Source organism: Tachysurus vachellii, chromosome 7 (genome assembly GCF_030014155.1).
Source record: "Tachysurus vachellii isolate PV-2020 chromosome 7, HZAU_Pvac_v1, whole genome shotgun sequence".
NCBI lineage: Eukaryota > Metazoa > Chordata > Actinopteri > Siluriformes > Bagridae > Tachysurus > Tachysurus vachellii.
Window position 1 is genome coordinate 20,005,021 of NC_083466.1, and position 19,847 is coordinate 20,024,867.

The following is a 19,847-nucleotide window of genomic DNA, read 5'->3' on the forward strand; positions in this document are numbered from 1 at the left end:
CTGACTAACGCTGGAGCTTTTTAGGCTACTGTGTATATCATATATATGTTATTTTATTATTGTCATGTGTCTTCACATGATGTTGATTCAGTTCTTTTGCTTATTTAATATCAGACCTCATGTCATTGAGGCATGTAGCTGTGTATATTATATCTGCAGGATTTTTGTACAACCACCTGAGAGTTTCATGCTCTATACTGCTTCATGGACTTTTGTTGAGATTTAGATGAACAGTTGGTGGAACAATAAATTGCAGTTTTTTTGTTTGTTTTTTTTTATATATATATATAAGGGCTGTTTTTTGATCATGCTATTTTGAACCAACACAATTCTGTTCTCAGTTTAAAGCAGGTGTGACAAATCCACGCTCAGAGCACCTAAGACATGCTTTTTTTAATCCACTAGACAATCTTTTATTGTGGTTAAAAGCTTTAGTAGGGAAGCTGCTCCTCTAATACTTCTCTATGTGGCTTTCATTGTTGTGCAAAAAAAAAAAAATGTTTTTTTTTTTCACATTTGTTTTGTGTCCATTTTTCAAATGCTAAAGTCAGAGTGGAGTCATTTTTAAAGTAATTTAAGGTGCATTTATGATGTCAATTTCACTGTAGCATGGAGAGCGAGAATGTACTTGGAGAGTATTTTGGTGAAGCAGATGGTGTGAATAATAGTGGTACTATTTTATGACATGCAAACACGTGGGTTAACGAATGTCTAATAATAATTAAACTGCATGCGCGTTGAAATAGAAATAAAATGGCAGTAATCAAAAAAGAAAGAAAGAAATTATGCATTCTCTCTCTCTCTCTCTCTCTCTCTCTCTCTCTCTCTCTCTCTCTACCCCTCCCATTAGTTTCAAATCCGATCCGAGGCTATGCGTACGCGCCCGCGCGCCTGTTTGTCGGAGATTTTCACATTGTCCAACAGTGCGGCCGCGCGGAGCCTCACAAGCAAACGGCACAACAGAGCGCGGAGCGCGAGACACGGCGCAGGGAAGCTGAACGCGAAGGTAAACCCGAACCTCTACTACCATCTCTCATGCGGAACCGTGAATGACCCGCTGCTTTACCGCGGGATTGCTTTAATCAGGAAGAAGCCTGAAGCCTTTACAAAGACCGACAGCCAGACAGTGAGATGTGTACGCGTGAATACGTGTAATCCGTTTCTACAGTGCACGTCGTTCACATTGGTGCTTTGACACGTCTAACATAGTGCGCGAGCGCGCGTATGATACCGACTCTGCGCCGCCGGGAGACGCAAAATCTGCTGCTGAGTCAGAGAGATGCTTTAGAAAATAACGCTGGAGCATGTACATGCAAACCGACACTGTGTTTGTTTCAAATTGTTTGTTTGCCAGTCGGCTGTGTTGTGCTGTATGCGCGATCGCATCATGTGCCATGTGCTTATAAAGCCCAGAGAAAACATGAACAGGTAGTTACACTGGTATAATGTGTAATAACACAGCAGTGAGGACGGGCGATTGTATGCACATACCCACTGTAATGTGCTATTATGAGTGTCAAATAACGCACCAACGTCTATACCGTGATCTGATCACCATTCATGGATGTCATTGCGTTCATGGACCAATACAGCGCGCGCTCGTGGACGCCTGTTGCTTTTAACAGATGCACTACTGTCTTGTGTGTTCCACTAACAAAAACCAAAAGCAGTCCAACACAACACACAAAATAGAAAGGAACCGACACGTGAACGACACGTGAGACCGCTCCCTCAGGCGCTGTACTGTTTTGGCAGCATCTTTAATACAGATAGTTATCTAAGCAGATATTTATTTTGCCTTGCCGATAGTTAAATCGTGCTTTTGTTTTGTTTTGCAGAGCAGAGGACAAGGCGGTGCAGGAGGTTGAGAGTGAAGAGCCGCGTCCTCTCCGTCCGTGTGCGTCCATGGCGGCGAAACTCAACCCGAACACACTGTACGTGCGCGAGCCAGAGCGCACCGACGCGGGGGACGAGTCATCAGATAGCGACGGGGAGCCGGAGGAGAGCTCACACAAACTCATCCGCAAAGTGTCCACCTCAGGCCAGATCAGGGCCAAGGTAGGTCACTGTGTCCCCTTTTTACTGAGAGAGAGAGAGAGAGAGAGAGAGAGAGAGAGAGAGAGAGAGAGACAGACAGACAGAGAGAGAGAGAGCGAGAGAGAGAGAGACAAAGAGAGATACAGACAGAGAGAGAAAGAAAGAGAGAGAGAGAGACAGACAGACAGAGAGAGAGAGAGAGAGAGAGAGAGAGAGACAAAGATTGAGAGAGAGAGAGAGAGAGAGAGGTGGTGTGGTGGAGAGGGGAAAAGAATAGAAACCCATAATTCAGTGCAGCAGGATAATGCAGGATAATTTTCAACAATTAAAAACATCACATTTTACAGTTCTTTGTGTGGAAGCCCTGAGGTGCAAAATAAATAAGCGAGGAGACAACCAATCTAACTTTTTTTTTGTTAATCTGTGTAATATTGTTGCTTCTTCTCGCAAGCCACACACAGTCAACAAATATCATCACAATATCAAAAATGACTCACAAAACACTACACCTTAAAATACAACAATCATGGCCTTAAATCAAATTCAACACAACCCTTAACCAAACAAAACACATCACACGTTAGAAAACACAAAACCATGGATTAGTTCAACAGTCTGGTCATCACAACAATTACAAATACATAGTAGGAGATGTGAAAGTGCAAGTTTTAGCAAGTTTTAGTCGTTTTTTTTCCACAGAGGAAATACATATTACATATACTGTCAATTTTAATAAGTGTATAAAAAATAACCAATGACAGACAAGCATGTGACAGAAATGATTTACTTCTCACTAGTAGTATGTTATCTTATCTTCACTATTATTATTATTATTATTATTATTATTATTATTATTATTGTTGTTGTGAAATGCATTTAGCACAAATGAGTTCCTCTGTGCTTGTGTACTGTATAACCTGCGCCTGAGTGTAGGTTTAAGCTCTACAGTAAGTGACCTTGTTTGAGCACAACCAGAGAGCAGCTCATTAAAACCAGAGGCTGTGTGTGGTATAAATGAGTATTTTAACATATTCTCTGATAACAGTGATTTTAGCATAAGATCATTATTTAAGTTAGTGTAAAAGTATGTGCTTTGAACTGATTTGTTTTATTTATCTATATCTGTACAGCTTTGAGAGGTGAATCAGAGGGCATTTAAATATACAAATGATGCATTTCTGTAGTAGAAGAACAGGTCTGCACCATGCAACACTACCTACTATATACAATAGAGAGAAAAGCACAGTATTGAGTCATTTCTATAAGTAAAAGTTTGTATTGTTGAGTCGAACATAACAGCTAGTTGCTTAGCGGTTGTTGTTGTAGCTCAGATTTCTAAAAGTGATTTTACTCTCCGTTCTGTGCTTCGTACGAGTTCATCTTTACCTTCAGTCGAATAAACCCCGACATTTTAAAAACATGCAAGCAGGAAATGTTTTGTTTAGCAAGCGAAAAATTCAAGCAAAATCCCCACTCATGATAAAAATAACACCTACAGTGTTTACTGTGTGTGTGAGTCAAGAAAGCTTAAATTGTGAGCATGACTAAAATGTCTGGCATTTTCTACAAAATGCATCCATCTCTTTTTTTCATGCATATGATGACTTGCACGTTTATTTTATACAAAAGGAGTCCAGCTTTGAGAGCAGACACTCAACACTATCTTGCGTAAGATGAATTTCCTTTCAACGTTAAGCTTATTCTTCCCCGAATGGAACATGATCCACAGACGGATGAGAGCTAGTGTTGTTGTTAAGATGGCAATATGATACATATTGATCCAGAAGATGCACATATCAATACCTGGCCTGCTGAAAGCAGCTCCTGTCTGTGTGCTATGTCATTATCACTGCAGGTCAGTGTTTGTCTGAGAGTCATTAGATGAGCAATTAAGCAGCCCATGATATCAGATATGAAGCCGGGTGTGCAAACTGTGTTAATTAGCCTCACGGTAATGAGGGAAATGGTTTTGTTCACAAGCAACGATCATGCTGGAGATGAAGCTTTCAAGCGGTTTTATCGTTACACACTCTGTCCCAAACGTCTCCATAAACAGGGACTTTTTTGCACTTTTTAAGCTTGATTTAAAAAACATCCTCTGCATGATTGCCATGTTTTTGTAAACACACACAGAGTCATCTCTCCCAACATCGGATCCCAATTTGGCAACAGTGTTGTGTGTGTGATCAAGTGTGTGCTCAAAAGTTCTTCACAAACCATAAGAAAGTTTTTAAACTAAATATGAAAGTGTTTGCAGAACAAAATTAATTTCCACTACTGGATGTGTTGGAGACTTTTGGGACACTGCAGAGCTTTCACATATGAACTAAACCCTGTAAATTAAATCCTTAAATCTTGTTTCATGATCCTTATACTTTAACAGGGGTTAACATTTATCTCTGTGGAATAATAATCTGACGGTTCGAACTGTACATTCCCAAACCATGGGTTAATTTGCACATTCAACAGTCATGATTGGATAAATACAGCAGATGGCCACTTTAAATAACAGCTTGTCTCGTGCTTTTGCATCAGTGAGAGAAAAAAAATGTTGAAGCGTAAATCCTCATTGGTGGTTTTATGCCTTTTGAGATGCACAAATGTAAGAAAATTTGACATTATTTTGAAAACCTTACCCTCAAACACTGCATCTGCTGTTTACACAACACACATGGTTTCTGTGATTGTACAAAGCACGTGACATGAGGCACACGCTGTTCCCAGTTTCTGATTGGGTGTCTGTTGCTAAGCATCTAGCTGTAACATTCTAACACCGCGTCATTTCATGCTGAAAAAATTTGACACCACTATGCAGAGTTAACACAGAAAAAGTGCTACTAACTGACTGGGAACATGGTTTAATAATCTCAGGTAGATTATAACCCCACTTCCGCAGGGGTGGTTTTGGTGGCTCAAGCAGTTAAGGCTCTGGGTTGTTAATCAGAGGATTGGGGTTTAAGCCTCAGCACTGCTAAGCTGCCACTGTTGGGCCCTTGTGCAAGGCTCCTAACCCTCAGTACACCAGTGGTACTGAATTCTAGCTGACCCTGTGCTCTGACCCTAACCTCCAGCTTTGTGAAGAAAGAGGTTCACTGTGCTGTAATGTATATGTGACAAAATAAAGGCAGCTTTTTCTTCTAAACAAGAAGTATGAAACATTCCTTTACTTCGGGTTAAAGCAGAGTTTAGAGCAACGATGACTCAGGGGTTAAGCTCAGTGTGAAACGTCCTGTAGCTTTAGTGATGCTCTGGTAATCAATAGCCTCATGTCTGTGTTTGTCTGCACTCAGAAACACAACACCGAGTGCAGTGGTTCCAGTAAAGGACAAATCTGTCTTAATCCACCTTCATATATATCCTTAGAATTAACATCATCTTTAGTGCCATTCAGGAATCAGTTTTTATTGCAATGTTGAGTTTCATTCATGTTGGACTGTTGGCTAACAGTTTTCCACGTTTCCTTCAATCCCATAGTGTCAAACCCTTGGATCGTCTCTGCCTAATTAGATCAATGCAGCAGAGCTTTAGTTTTTTAATCTGTCCAGATTTCCCACCTCTTCATCCGTACACAGTGCTCAGACAGATCAGGGTCCAAAGCTCCATGCTGTTATCACCGTCAACACTGTCAGTATCTAGCTGAGCCGAGTCTCTGCCTTAACTGCGGTATATAGCTGCCTCCATTCTGACATCTTCATATGTCATTAAACATCACAATAAATTGGTGCTTGAGAAAAGAATCTCTTGCACATTCTGTTGGAGATGTTTCAACTATTAAACAGTTACTCTTGGATTCTACCACAGTATTTGGAAGAGCTTGCAATTTGCATTTAGAAGACACTCTTATCCAGAGTGGCTAACTTTTTTATTTCAATTTATACAATTGAGGTTTAAGGGCCTTGCTCAGGTGCCCAGCAGTGGCAAGTTTGGATTCGAACTCATGACCTTCTGATCCGTAGTCCAAAATCTTAACACTTAGGCAACCACATTTTCAAATTTGCTCACAGATTTAAGCCAAGCTACGTTGTGTGATGTCATCATGATACACATACAGCTACCACAGAAAGTAATTACATATGTGTTTTCACTGCTAGGAGAATTCTATTCTTGCAATTTTACCATTCACATTTCTAGCATTTGGCAGACACCGTGTTCCAGACTGACTTAACTGACTTACATACTTCACATTTTACACAACTGAGCAGATGAGGGTTAAGGGCCTCTCTCAAGGACTCAGGGGAAGCAGCATTGGCAGTTGTGGGATTTGAGCACAGGACCACATGAGCCATAGGTCAACATCATAACTACTGAGCTACCACTTTCCCTTAAAACAAAGTCTACTAATACAAGTAGATTTCCTTATCAAAAAATTTTTTTAAATGACAATCTAAAAATCTGTTTTAGATTGGAGTTTTATTTAGTACATTACCTCTTTTGACTGCTAGGCATTTAGCACACACTCTTATCCAAATGTGCAAACACTTAAAAGGTGCAGTGAAAGATCAAACTCACAACCTTTCGATTGGTATCCCAACACCTTAACCACTAGGCTACCACATCCCATTTCAAGTTCATTAATATAGCACCTACTGTAGAAGGGCTATTATTAACTTATCAGATACACAATTCCTTCTGTACTTTGTGTATTTAAGCATTGATTACACTACAGCTGCACTACAGTGTCCAACCTAAGAGAAGCCACTGTGAGGTTTACAGAACAAACTACCCTCTGCATTAAAGACAGCATGTCTATCTTTAGCTTTCCTTTGAACTTTTCCAGCATTCCTTTCCATCATGTCAGAAGACCTTTCACCTTTAACCCTTATCAGATCTCAAGAATTGAGGGCTGTTATGAAACTGTGAGCTGTGTTTTCCCCAAGCTGTGAACTCTCTGCTTCTGACATATCTTCTGGGCTACATGGCTCTAGCTGGTGTTAGGTAGTAGCTCAGTGGTTATGGACTACTGTCTACTGATTAGAAGGTTGTGAGTTTGATTCCAAGGTCCTTTGAGCTGCGAGTGTTAGGCCCTTAATCATCGCACTTAAGCCTCAACTGCTTAGCGGTATAAATGATATACGTATAAATTTGTGTAAGTAAGATCATGTGTTCCTGGTTGTTCAAATAAAGTCAGTTCAGTACAGTAGGTTTGGGAGCAGGACTACTGGTACCTTGGCAGTGCTGGGGCTCAAACCCCAATCTTTCAATCAAGGAAAAAATGGACAAACATAACTGTAAATATTTCGAAGGTGCTATTTTTCACAAATTCTTGTCAGTAATATAATTTCAGATATGCTTTTAAAGTCTTGAATAAAATCATGAATATGAAAAGACTTTTACATGATTGTGTAATTCATACACTCTTTGAAATAAAGGTTTTACAATGGGTTCTTTGTGTAGTTCTTGGTTCTATGAAGAACCTTTAAGATCAATGAAAAGATTCCATCGTGCAAAAGGCTCTTTGTAGTGGAAAATGTTACTTTAGGAACCAGAAAAGTTGGTTTATTTATTTATTTATTTTTTTTAATGATATCACTGTAAAAACCATTTGTTGGCTCTTACTGCAGCTTACACGTTTCACTTTATTTTGTCACATATTCATTACAGCACAGTGAAATTCTTTCTTCACATATCCCAAAGTTGTGGTCAGAGCACAGGGTCAGCCATGCTACAACACCCATGGAGTAGGGAGAGTTAAGGGCCTTGCTCAAGGGCCCAACAGTGGCACTTAGGCAGTGCTGGGGCTTGAACCACGATCTTTCAATCAACGAAAAAAGAACAAACCAAATTGTAAATATTTCGAAGATGCTACTTTTCACAAATTCTTGTGAGTAATATAATTATTAATTAAAGAATAAAAATTTGCAGAAGTATATTCACTAGCTCTCTTGATCCTTACCTTTGCCGCTGTGTGTTGCAGTTCTGGATGGCAGCATTTCCACGTGTGCAGTGGTGTCCTACAGTCTGAGACAGTTGTGAAAATCTGGATATTTTATTTATTCCAAATTGGAAATAAACAGCTTCTCAAGATTCCAGAGTTTGCTTGTTACAAACACAGTTCTATACAGTATACAACTTATATAGACTATACAACCAAGCCTAGACGCCCTAGACTGTTCATATACATAAAGTAAATAAAAAATAAGAATGAACCGAACTAAGAAGAAATTAGAATATCTTGTAAAACAATTCTATGCACTTGTGTTATATGTTACAAGCAGTAACAGTAGAATATGATGTGCAGTTGTATTGTTGTGTAGTAACAGTACAGAACTTACACATAAACAGATTTTGAACTATTTAACACATTTAACAAGGAAGTAAATGTTTGTTTGTCTTGAATGTTTAGTATACAAGATTCTGCACTCCTTCTGGATGATTTAAAATCTAAGCAAATGTGTGATATTGATCCTGTTAACTGCTTTGTGCAAAAGGTAAGCATTTCCTCATGTCTAATCTCCGCTGGAGCGTGTGTTCGGGGTGACTCTGATGGATTTAGTCTAAAACGGATCACAAGGTTTCACACAAACTCGAGTTCACAGCACGGCCTGTAGAAGCGACCTGAGAAGCGGCCTGTATTTGTCACATATACATTACAGCACAGTGAAACGCTTTCTTCACATATCCCAGCATTAGGGGTTGGTGTCAGAGCACAGGGTCAGCCATGATACAGTGCCCAGGGATTAGAGAGTGTTAAGGGCCTTGCTCAGGGGCCCAACAGTAGCAGCTTGGCAGTGCTGAGGCTTGAACACTGATCTGTCAATCAACAACCCAGAGCCATAATGGCTTGAGCCACCACTGAAAAAAAAGGGGATGAACCAAATGGAAAAAAACATTGCAATGCTTGTAAATATTTCAAAGATGCTACTTTTCACTCAGATTCTTGTCAGAAATAGAATTTCATAATGAAAAATTGTTGTATTTAATTAAAAAGGCATCCACCACAGAAGGATTTTCATTAGCTCTCTCAGAACCTTGCACCCATCTGTGTGTACCTGTGTTCATTTGTCCCTCTTTGCTTCCTACATTTACATTGCACTTATTTTAGTCCTCTCATATGCTGTTCTACTTTCACTTGTGTTGAAGTTACAGACCGACAGAAAGTCTGATAATCCTGAAAGTCTTCAGTGTGACCACAAAAGGGCAAATGTCTTAAATAATCACTAATGAAACAGCAGATAAAAATAAAATGATTCTATGTGAATCCACCTGGGACTAACAGTATAAATGTATTTTCTGTTTTTTTTTTTTTTTTTCTTCTGTTTACTCTGCGTGTTTTTCAGGAGGAAACACAACAGCATCCATTCAGGCGTGACAGACCTGAAAAATAGAAATCATAAATGCAGATGTCTGTCTGCTTCGACGAGTTTGTCTGAGAAGTCTTTGTGTATCCAGAAGACTTTTTGTCATAATGTATTGCTCAAATTGAATGCCTTCACTTTAAAGCTAAAATATTAACAGATACACGACCTTCCATCTAATATCATCAAGATGATCCATTACTAAAAACCACAAAGGAAGAGAAAAGGCAGCGAGAAAAGCATGTTTTCTTGTATTGTTTTTTAATACACAAGGGTCTGATGAACTGACACTGGCTGATACTCAGGAAACAAACTGCATCTCTCTTATTAAAGCCTTAAAGGTATTGGATTTCCTCCTACTGGTGGGATGGTTGTGTAATGGGGTTATGTTTAGATTCTGCTTCACTCTAGGGAATGAATGCACATAGAATTGAATATTATCTAACTGCAGTATCATAGTAACGTCTTTTAGTATCGATAAGCGACGAAGCAGTTGGGTGGTGTGACGTGTGTGACGCGTGTGTAACCATCAGCACAGCCGTGCTTCTTCCTGGTACGTTGTTTTGTGGGGTCATGTGGTGAGCGGCCCTGTAAACACTGCCCTGTAAACAAGTGCAAAGGTTTATAGCCATGTTGTAAGTATTGCATTTCTCTTTTGCAGCAGCAGTCGAATCAGAGCCGTTGCAGATCGTCTTATCTGATAATAAGAGAAGGATACCAGAAGCTTATCACTCGTTTTACTTTACCGTTGCTGAGCGTAGAACTGTCTTCTAGTCATCTTTGAGTTTCACAGCACACTCAGAAGCAGGAATTGGCTCAAACTGGAGTCAGTGAACGTTTATCTTCCACAATTTGTGAGTGCCAACTGCAAAATGTTCATTCATACACTGCTTTTAATATGTTTTCATTCTCATAATAACATCTTACACAGAGACATATAGCTTATATTTCCATAAATTGGAAAAAAATTGTATGACTCTTGATATGGTGACGCTTTCTCTAAGGAGATTTCGGAATGAGTCTCGAGTATCAGGGCTTTGTAACAGATGTAAAGCTGTGATTTGGAGTTTTCTAGTGTGGGAAAGAGAACAGAGGGCTTCGTGATTTCTTGGTAACATGCTTTAGGAGTAATAAACTCAAACTCAAAGTGCCCGTGTTGACCCCTGTACACTACCAACCATGCTTGTAGTGGGCAGGTGAACAAAGGAACTGGACCACTGAGCAATGGATGGAGGTGCTGTTTATGTAAGTGATAACAGGAACTAAGTTTCACAGATATGTTGATGTTGATGTTTCTAGATGATGTCCAACATAACTGTAAATGAATAAAAATTGTGATGTAGGAATATTGCTGTGATATAAAAGTATAAAACTTTAGGTTTGCACCGGGACACTTGACAAGACACTGGTGATGATTATTTTCCACTAACTGAGCAACGTCATGGGTTTTAGCTCAAACAGACTGTCGCTGTTGATGAAGTCTTATCAGTCTCATCAACTGCAAGATGACAAATCTGTGACAAAAATAAGGTCGATACGTTGTAAAAATAAGGTGGATACCTGTGGTAAATCGAAAAGGTTTTATCTTTGAAGTCTGAAAAGCCTAAACGAACAACAGTGTTTCTATTTGTTTCGTTTCTTTCAGGAGTAAAAAAAAAAAAAAAAACCTGTTCGTTCTGGTATGTTCTTGAGGTTCACAAGCTTAGTGTTGCTTTTGATGGCACACACACACACACACAGCACTTGTATCACATCAGTTTTATTGAATTCAGTGTGTATCTGTATGTATAATGTAGGGTGTTGTGAGATGTTGTGAAAGTAAGCAGGTACCAAAAACTCCTAAGCGCAGCCTTTGTTACAGGCCTGAGTGAAAAGGTGATTTAGGTGCTTTCTGGTGCCAGATGTTCTGTTTGGATGTGGGGAAAGAGCCTGCAGGTGTGATGATTAGCAGGATATTAATCAGGATGAGCGTAGTAACGAGGTTAAATGTATTAACTCAGACTATTGCATTACAGATGGCACTTATGTGAACTCTTTAGTACTGATGACAAGCACACGTCCATCAGGTTCATTAACACATCAGAGCACTTAGTAACAGCATCACAGTTGGAGATTTCACTGGTCTGAGAAAAGCTAAAGGGACAAATGTGTAGTACAGTGTGTATGACCGGGTGTGTTGTCACAACCGAGGATCTCTCATAATAATCTAATAGACTGCATGCCAGATGAATACAACACAGGCTCCTGCTGCTTTGTGGAGTTTGACCTTTCCAAAATTGCTTGGATATAATGTATTTATTGTGTGTGTGTGTGTGTGTGTGTGTGTTTGTGTGTGTGTGTGTGTGTGTGTGTTTGTGTGTGTTTGTGTGTGTGTGTGTAAACCATTCTGTCAATGTGTGTGTGTATACACCATTCTGCCAGTGTGTGTGTACACCATTTTTTTTGTGTGTGTGTACACCATTCTCTCAATGTGTGTGTGTACACCATTCTGTGTATATATATATATATATGTGTGTGTGTGTGTGTGTGTGTGTGTGTGTACACCATTCTGTGTATGTGTGTGTGTGTGTGTGTACACCATTCCCTCAATGTGTGTGTGTACACCATTCTGTGTATATGTGTGTGTGTGTGTACACCATTCCCTCAATGTGTGTGTGTACACCATTCTGTGTATATGTGTGTGTGTGTGTGTGTGTGTGTGTGTGTGTGTACACCATTCCCTCAATGTGTGTGTGTACACCATTCTGTGTATATGTGTGTGTGTGTGTGTGTACACCATTCCCTCAATGTGTGTGTGTACACCATTCTGTGTATATGTGTGTGTGTGTGTGTACACCATTCCCTCAATGTGTGTGTGTACACCATTCTGTGTATATGTGTGTGTGTGTGTGTGTGGGAGAGTTAGTGTAACAGATTAGTATGTGGGAAAAAAACACATTTCCACCTCCTGTTCACTTTCCCATCATTTGCTTCCTCATTAAGATTGCACTAAATGTTATCAAGCATGACATGTCACTGGAGCATGATTTAATTAGTTAATTCATTATTTGATTAATTTGAGTCACAGTTGCACACGTGCACACGTGCTTGCACACCCACACACACACAGGTCTTTTAAAGCTGTTCATGTCAGTGTATATTGTATGTTGGAAGGACAGGTTGATGTGACACATTTTGCCAAAAGCAGATGGAATTCGGTGTGTGTGTGTGTATGTGTTATAGAGGCGTCTGTGCTATTTTGCATGTATTTGCAAAATTGGAAAGTGGAAAGTTTGGTGTAAGTTATGGGTCAAACCTAATAGATCTCTCTATCTCTGTCTCTCTCTCTGCTAAGAATGTGAAAAGGAGGAGGGCAGAGAAAGAAAGCTTTTCTTGCTTGTTCAGTCCACATTTAGACTTTCCTCAGCACATTAAAACAAGTCAGCAAGGCCTAATTAGCCGCCGTCCAGCTAAGAGCAGCACGAATAAAGGAAGTAACCCTGCTATGAGTTGTGACAGGAGGCCAGAAGACCAGCGTGAACATCCCTGTAATCAACACGACAGAAACGAGAGACGTGCAGGAGGATAGCAGAATGTTGGCAAACATGACCATGACTCTGCTGAAGCACGAGGTATTGCTAAAAACCACTGGTAGGAAACACTTTCACTACTAGAGATATTAAAAACACACTGAGATCACATGTTCAGATATGTCAGCTATATTTATTCTGTTCACAAACCTTTATACCTATTCTGTTTATACACTCCATTTATTGCATTTATTAGAAATTTGTCATTGCCTTTAATTTGAATTGATTTGCCCTTATGTTGTGCTTGTGTTTACATTTAACCTCGCACGTTGGCCAACAACCTGCACGCTATTGGAGGATTTAAAAGCTTTATTCACGAGAGGGCAGGTCTGATGCTGATTGCAGCTGATTATTATCAATATTTATTTTGATAAAGATAGCTAACTGGATAAACTAAACGTATCGGTAACTAGCTACTTAGCAAACAAGAAAGGTTTCTCTGAAGGCTTCGAAATGAACAATATGAAATGGTTTAGTTTTGTATCATTATTAGGCAACACTCTATTCAGATCATGGTAGTTATGTCAAAACTTCTAGCTTACAACACATTTGTTTATGCGGTATGACTAGCTACTGTAGATTTTCAAGCCAAGATAAATGACATATTAGCAGTTTTCTTGCCGAGACTCTTGTTTGCTTGATTGAACTATATAGAAAACTAAGACTGAATGTGATGTTTTAAAATGTTTGGTCATACCAATATTATCAGCTTTCCCATTTGGTAATATGACTCCTGAATTGAACTGTTCAGGAATTGAGCAATATACTCAACAAGCTTATTCATGGCTACAATTCCTCCTCTGCTAATGCAGCATTACAGATTTTTAAAGACTTGATTCAGGAACAGCTACACAGGCTTCAACACGCTTTTCCAAAGCACATTGATAGGCTAGTGTACTAGCATGTTAGCCTGGCTATGGTCAGCAGTGAGCAGAAAGTAACACACACTCACTCACACATACACACACACACACACACACACACATACACATACTCCAAGGTGTCTCTTTTCCCACAGTTCAGGAAAACTACATTTACATTATAAAACATCATTTATTTTACTTGTATAAAGTTGAATTGTTTTAATCAGTTGAACACAGTACTGTATTGGAAAGTTTATTATACCAAAACCACCATATTGTAGCGGTATTGTTATAGCCATAATATGTGGCCATAACACAAGCAGTAGACTTCCTTTTTTCAAATACTCCTCAGTTAGAGCAACACTTTGGTATGCCATATTTGTTAATACTTTCTGAAACTTGGTGAACCGAATGTTGGGATTACACAGAGGTGGATAAGTGTGTTATCCTCAGGTTTGGACAGAATAATGGACCACAGAGAGCAGGGTTTTTACCTCAGGAGCACAAATGGAGCTCATTTAGGTCCCTTGCTACTGATATATACATATACTGTACATACATACATATATATATATACATATATATATATGAGTCACTTGTATAAATGTACCTGAAATGAGCAACTAAACACTTACTAGGATTTAATCAAGATAAACCTTCTTGCAAAAAAAAGGAAGCATGTTTTAACTGATTAAAAGAGAAAAAGAAGCAGCGGTGAAGGGTGGTGCAATGGACGGACATGTACAAACAGTTTCCCGTGGAAGACGTGTTTGTGCTGGACTTGTTTCACATACCAGCTTTTTCAACAGGATCAGGTTCATCCTCTAGAAGGGTTTAACATGTTTACATAAGATATCCTTTACATAAGGTCTACTGTGACAGGGAACCAGTGATCATGTTGTTTTACAGGATCCAGTGGGAGCTCATGTAGGGCTGGATTTTATAGAGAGCCAGTAAGGCAGAGAGTGTTGTACGTGAGCTTTTTAGGTCAGTTATTGGAGTCCAGCTGAAGAAGCCAAAGGCCAAGAGTGCTTTGTTAGGTGGAACTGGTAATACGTGCCTAGCAGAAGAGCTGCAGGTCAGCTTGGGTCATTGCTGTTATTTGTCCCTGTCCTTGCTGGGGAGTTGAAGAGACATCATGTTCAGTAGGAAACAATTATTAATTATTATTTTTTTATAACTCACATGTATTATTAACAACAACTGTATGAATATTAACAGGTATGAAATTAGGAACAGGTTTAACGTCATGTTTTGTATTATATACAATGGTTAGAATACTTGCCTTGGGGGTGTGAGGTTTGATTCCTCTGCCCTGAGTGTGCAGTTTGCATGATCTCCATGTTCTTTGAGGGTTTCCTCTGGGTACTCTGCTTTCCTCCCCCATCTGAAGGCATGTGCTTTAGGCTGAATGGGATCTCTAAATTGTCCCTAGTGTGTGATTGCGCCCTGTGATGTGTTCACGTCCAGGTCCAAATCCGCTGGGATACTGATGGCTCCAGTTTGCTTATGTAGGACATGCAGTACAGAAAATAGATGGATGGATGGTTGGATGGATGGTTGGAATGATATTTGCTGATATGAGGCTTGTTCATTACAGATAAATATAAATTTAAATTTGAAACTTTTTAATTCCTTTATTTCATTTTAATTGATATTTTTTTATTTTGAATATTTCTGTAAAGCTGTTTGAGAAAACTGTTTGAACTGAATTGAACTGTACATACAATTGTTACACATTTTATATAAGGCTTCTCTATTGAGTAAAGAACAAACCACGATGTTTGAACCTGTTCCAAATATCATACCTGTTTTGTGTTGTATAAAAGACACAATTTTATGTTTCACATCTCTAAAAAGAATAAAAGTGCCTATTTAACATATTTCAACATCCTTCATTATTTAATAAAAGGAACTGAAATCTTTTTAGGGCTCCAGCTAAACAAAGCTCTGCTTTACAAAATGTTAATCCATTTTTGGTTTCTGCTTTTATTGCGTTTGTGGGATTTAAAAAATATATTTCTGAACTGTAGTATTTAATGGTCTTAAATTCATATTTTTTAAGTCTATGATGGAATTCAATCTGAATTAAAAGTGTTTTATATCACATATAATACACACAGTCAATATTTCCAGCAGTATGATGGTGTTACTATAGAAACTATCTTCCTAAGTGTGTGATTTTAAAGAGTGTTTTATATTAGTAAGTTTGGTTCTTTTGTATAATACACTAAACAGTGGTAAGTGTTTAGGTTCATCATGAGGAAGGCTCCAGGCACCATGTGTTATGGTGGTACGGTACAGATGATCCGTGTAAAACATGCTGCACATTTGTTACCTGCAGCTTAATTACTTTGGCAGTACTGTAAATAAAACCTGCACGGAGAGAAAACAAACTTACAGCTGAATTCAATTGTCAGATGAATTCAATCAAATTCAGAAGCCTGTTCTCTCTCTCTCTCTCTCTCTCTCTCTCTCTCTCTCTCTCTAACTCAAATTCTAAACACGATTTCTATTGATATGGAGACTGACTGGAGCCTGTGGGTCTTCCTGATAGACACACACACACACACACCCACACAAACACATATCATTGCAGACAAATCAGAGGACTGATAGAGAGATGGAGCACAAATGGGATGAGGACCATTTTATTTTCTCTTTCATTGGTTTTCATGTGGATGTGTATTTTTCTTATCCTTTCTTCTAACACTAATGTCCTAATGTCACTTTTTGTCTGCACTCACCTTTGGTATTCTCCTCAGCCAATTTTCCTCATTGATCTTTTCCTCATTGATCTAGATTGATGAACCTACTTTCATCTCAATCTCTTTTTTCTCTTCCTTCTTTCATCACTCATCGCTTAGTTTTCTTCTCTCTCTGTTTCGCTCTCTCTCTGTCTTTGTGGCTGAACTTGAAAACCTAATTAGAGGAGTGTCGTCCATCATTGCCTTCTTGGACCATTAAGGCAATGGAGTGAAGCACAGGAGAGGAGATGTATAAAGGAAAGATAGATGGGGAGGAAGGAGAGAGGGATGAGGATGTAGACGTGTACCAGGCTGTATGTGGAGCACATGTTTTGACCCTTCTGCTCTCCAGAACAGATTACATGAGCTTGTGGGTTAATGACAGAGAGTGTGCTTTTAAAGACTAGGACAAGGAGTGTTAGGTCTAGTCTTAATCACAGAGCATGAGCTGAGGTGTGTGTATGTGTAAGTGTGCGCGGATGTGGCTTTGTGTCTAAGCAGGGTACGTGGTCATGTGCGTCAGTGTGTATGAACGTGGTGTTTGATGGTTTTGACTCTTTTCCTTCCTTTAGCTTTCACTGTTAAGCCAGTAAGAGCGAGCAGGTTAGTCCAGTGACTCATGAGGACGGTAAATCCATCGTCTTCTGCCCTCTGACTCGCAGTAATAACCCTGTAGCACTTCTGTTCACCTGCACACACTCTCAGCATTTTTAAATGAATACTGCATCCACATTGTGCATTAAGTTGTTTATAACCTAATCTTTGTCATGAAAGATCATTTCTATGTTTCCCTGAACTGGGAAAAAATAACATTCTTTTGATAAATAATAAGAAAATGTATAGTTTGTTAATTCTTTAGCTTGAGGTATTTAATTTTGTTCATTTTATAATTAATCCCTTCAGTAATGTAAGTAGTTTTTCATGCGGAGTAACACAGAGTAACACAGAACTACTTCACTGTTGACCTAGAGAAAGCGTAAGTATCCAAATTATTGTGCTCTCTCTCTTTACGGTGTTTACTGTAAAGGCCTCAGTAAAGTTACTGCTGAGACGATGCTCATGTGGGTTTGGCACAGATAAACAGACATAGTTTCAGAGCAAACGAACAGCTTAATGTGAAAGTTTTTTTTTTTTTTTTTTTTTTTTGCTGTGTCATACACAGGACACTGCTAGGTAAATTCTGTAGACTGTAAATGGAACATTCAGACACAAAAGCCAGAATGAAACTGTAGACTGTGCAGGTTTGTGAGCTCGAGATTATAGTTTCAGCTTCTCAATTCTTTTGCGCTGATCTGTTACACTGAAAGGCGAGGGTGGGAAATTTTGCAAATCATCATGAAGTGCAGTAGTTATAGTATACATTTACATTGGCAGATTGTCTTATCCAGAGCAACTTACAGTACATTATATCTCATTTTTCATACAACTGAGATAATTGAGGGTTAAGGGCATTGCTCAGGGGCCCAGTAGTGGCAGCTTGGTGGACCTGGCTTGGTAGCACATAACACATTATAGTTCTGATCTGCCTGATCCCTCCTGATGCCCTACTTCTGGTTGGAGGTTGCTCACTGCTGCTGAGGATCAACCCTGGAGATACATGGCATTGCTGTCGATGATACCACATAAAAACATGGAGATATCTTAGGACTGTAATTGCCATTGCCATGTTTTGTACTTATCCATCACTTAACACTGAATAACTTCAGACAGACTTTGTGTTTTCAAACAGAATTAATTTCCTGGTTATGAAATTGCACTTTGTCACCATATAGTACACAGTTATAGAAAGGAAATTATTTATAATCACACACTCTGGTGTCACCCACATGACGATGGCTTCCCTTTTGAATCTGGTTCCACAAATCATCTCAGTGAGATTTTTCCTTGCCACCTTCAACTGTAGCTACATTAAGGATGTAGTTTAATTTAAAAAGTATAATTTGTATCATGAATTGATATTGATTTGTAAATGTCCATTGTTAAAAAGTCCATTGAAAAAATAAAAACTAAATGGTTATTGAGAAGAGTTCAACAGCTGCCGCTAAACGTCCATTGATCTACATGACTAGTAGATAGAGATTATACTGCAAAATGCTGAAGTATTCCTTTAAGTCCTTACATGTTGCCCTCACCGTAAGCTCAAGTGATACATCAGTGATGAGATCACAACACATGTCGTGTTAAGAATTTCCCTGGATTTTCTCCATCGATTGTAAGCCTTAGAGCCTCAGCTAGCTTTGTGCTCATAAAGCAACCTCAACCCAAGATAAAAGAGCACGCAAGTGACAAGGACATCACCTGAAGAAGGTGTTGATGAATACACTGGAGGAAATTAGAGCTAGTGACGGGAAGACATCACAGCAACATGTGTGGTCTAAACAGAAGTCTAGAGGAGCAGGAGTAGTGCAACAACTAAACAGTCATTAAAGGAGAATGTGTCAGCATGTGTAAGACAGGAAGAGAAAGAGAGAGGGTCATGGCTAGCTGGTAAGATGAATGGTGCACTCTGTAGGCTAGTCTCACTCTTCTCTCTAATGGAGATGGATAGCACAGGTCTGAGATCTAAGAGAGTCTTTCCCTAAACTGAGGCACAAAGACACAAACATGTACCCTATCCTTCTCATTTAATCTGATTAAGTTCAAATTCAGAGATTTGTAGTTCTCTCTATAGCTCTACGGAGATACGGTACTAGGTGTCATGCAGGAAAAAACCCTGAACTTTTCTTTCTTATTCAAGTCCAGGATCATTTAATTTCTCACACAGAATAACAAATAAACCTGCTCTCATTTCTGGTTCTCAGACACGTCTAGTCTTTGCTTGTCTATTTCTATCTCTCAGAGTTTAAAAGAAGAAAACAGAAACAGGAAGGAACCTCTGTCTGTGTTTCCTCTTTTGCGCCTACTTTATTTCTCGGTATATTGTGTCACACCAAAAATATCTCTTCTGCATGTGTTTGTGTGTATGTGTTGTTTTTTTGTTTTTTTTTGACACGGGCTCATCCACAAAACAGGAAGTAACCACAGTTCTGCTTCACTACAGACCTGAGAAAACAATTGTAGTATGTCATTTAAGCAACAATGAGACCTGAACATGTCTGTACAGTATATCTTTCTTTGTGATTGATTCACATCATTCTTTAATTCACTCTCGTTTTTTTTTAAGTTTAAATCTGTACAGTGAAGATGGATTCCCCAAGAATGACTCATGTAAGGAGTGCTATGTTGCTTCCAGGGCTGATTTGAGCGCTGCTGTGGGTGGCAGTGTGTAGTCAGATCAGTGGGCCCTGGTGAAGCTGAAGTGGAGGCTCTGAGCTGTCAAACCTCTTGCTGCTGTAT

The 19,847-nt window shown here is 39.2% G+C and overlaps 1 protein-coding gene across 1 annotated transcript in view; it reads left to right on the forward strand.

The window, feature by feature from the left end:
* Positions 1 to 871: 871 nt before the first annotated feature.
* The window catches only part of si:dkey-172j4.3 (diacylglycerol kinase delta), an 83,776-nt gene continuing 64,800 nt past the window's right edge, over positions 872 to 19,847 (forward strand). Inside the window, 3 exon segments of the mRNA XM_060874818.1 lie at positions 872 to 896; positions 899 to 1,006; positions 1,844 to 2,058. Coding sequence (XP_060730801.1) covers positions 872 to 896; positions 899 to 1,006; positions 1,844 to 2,058 — 348 coding nt within the window.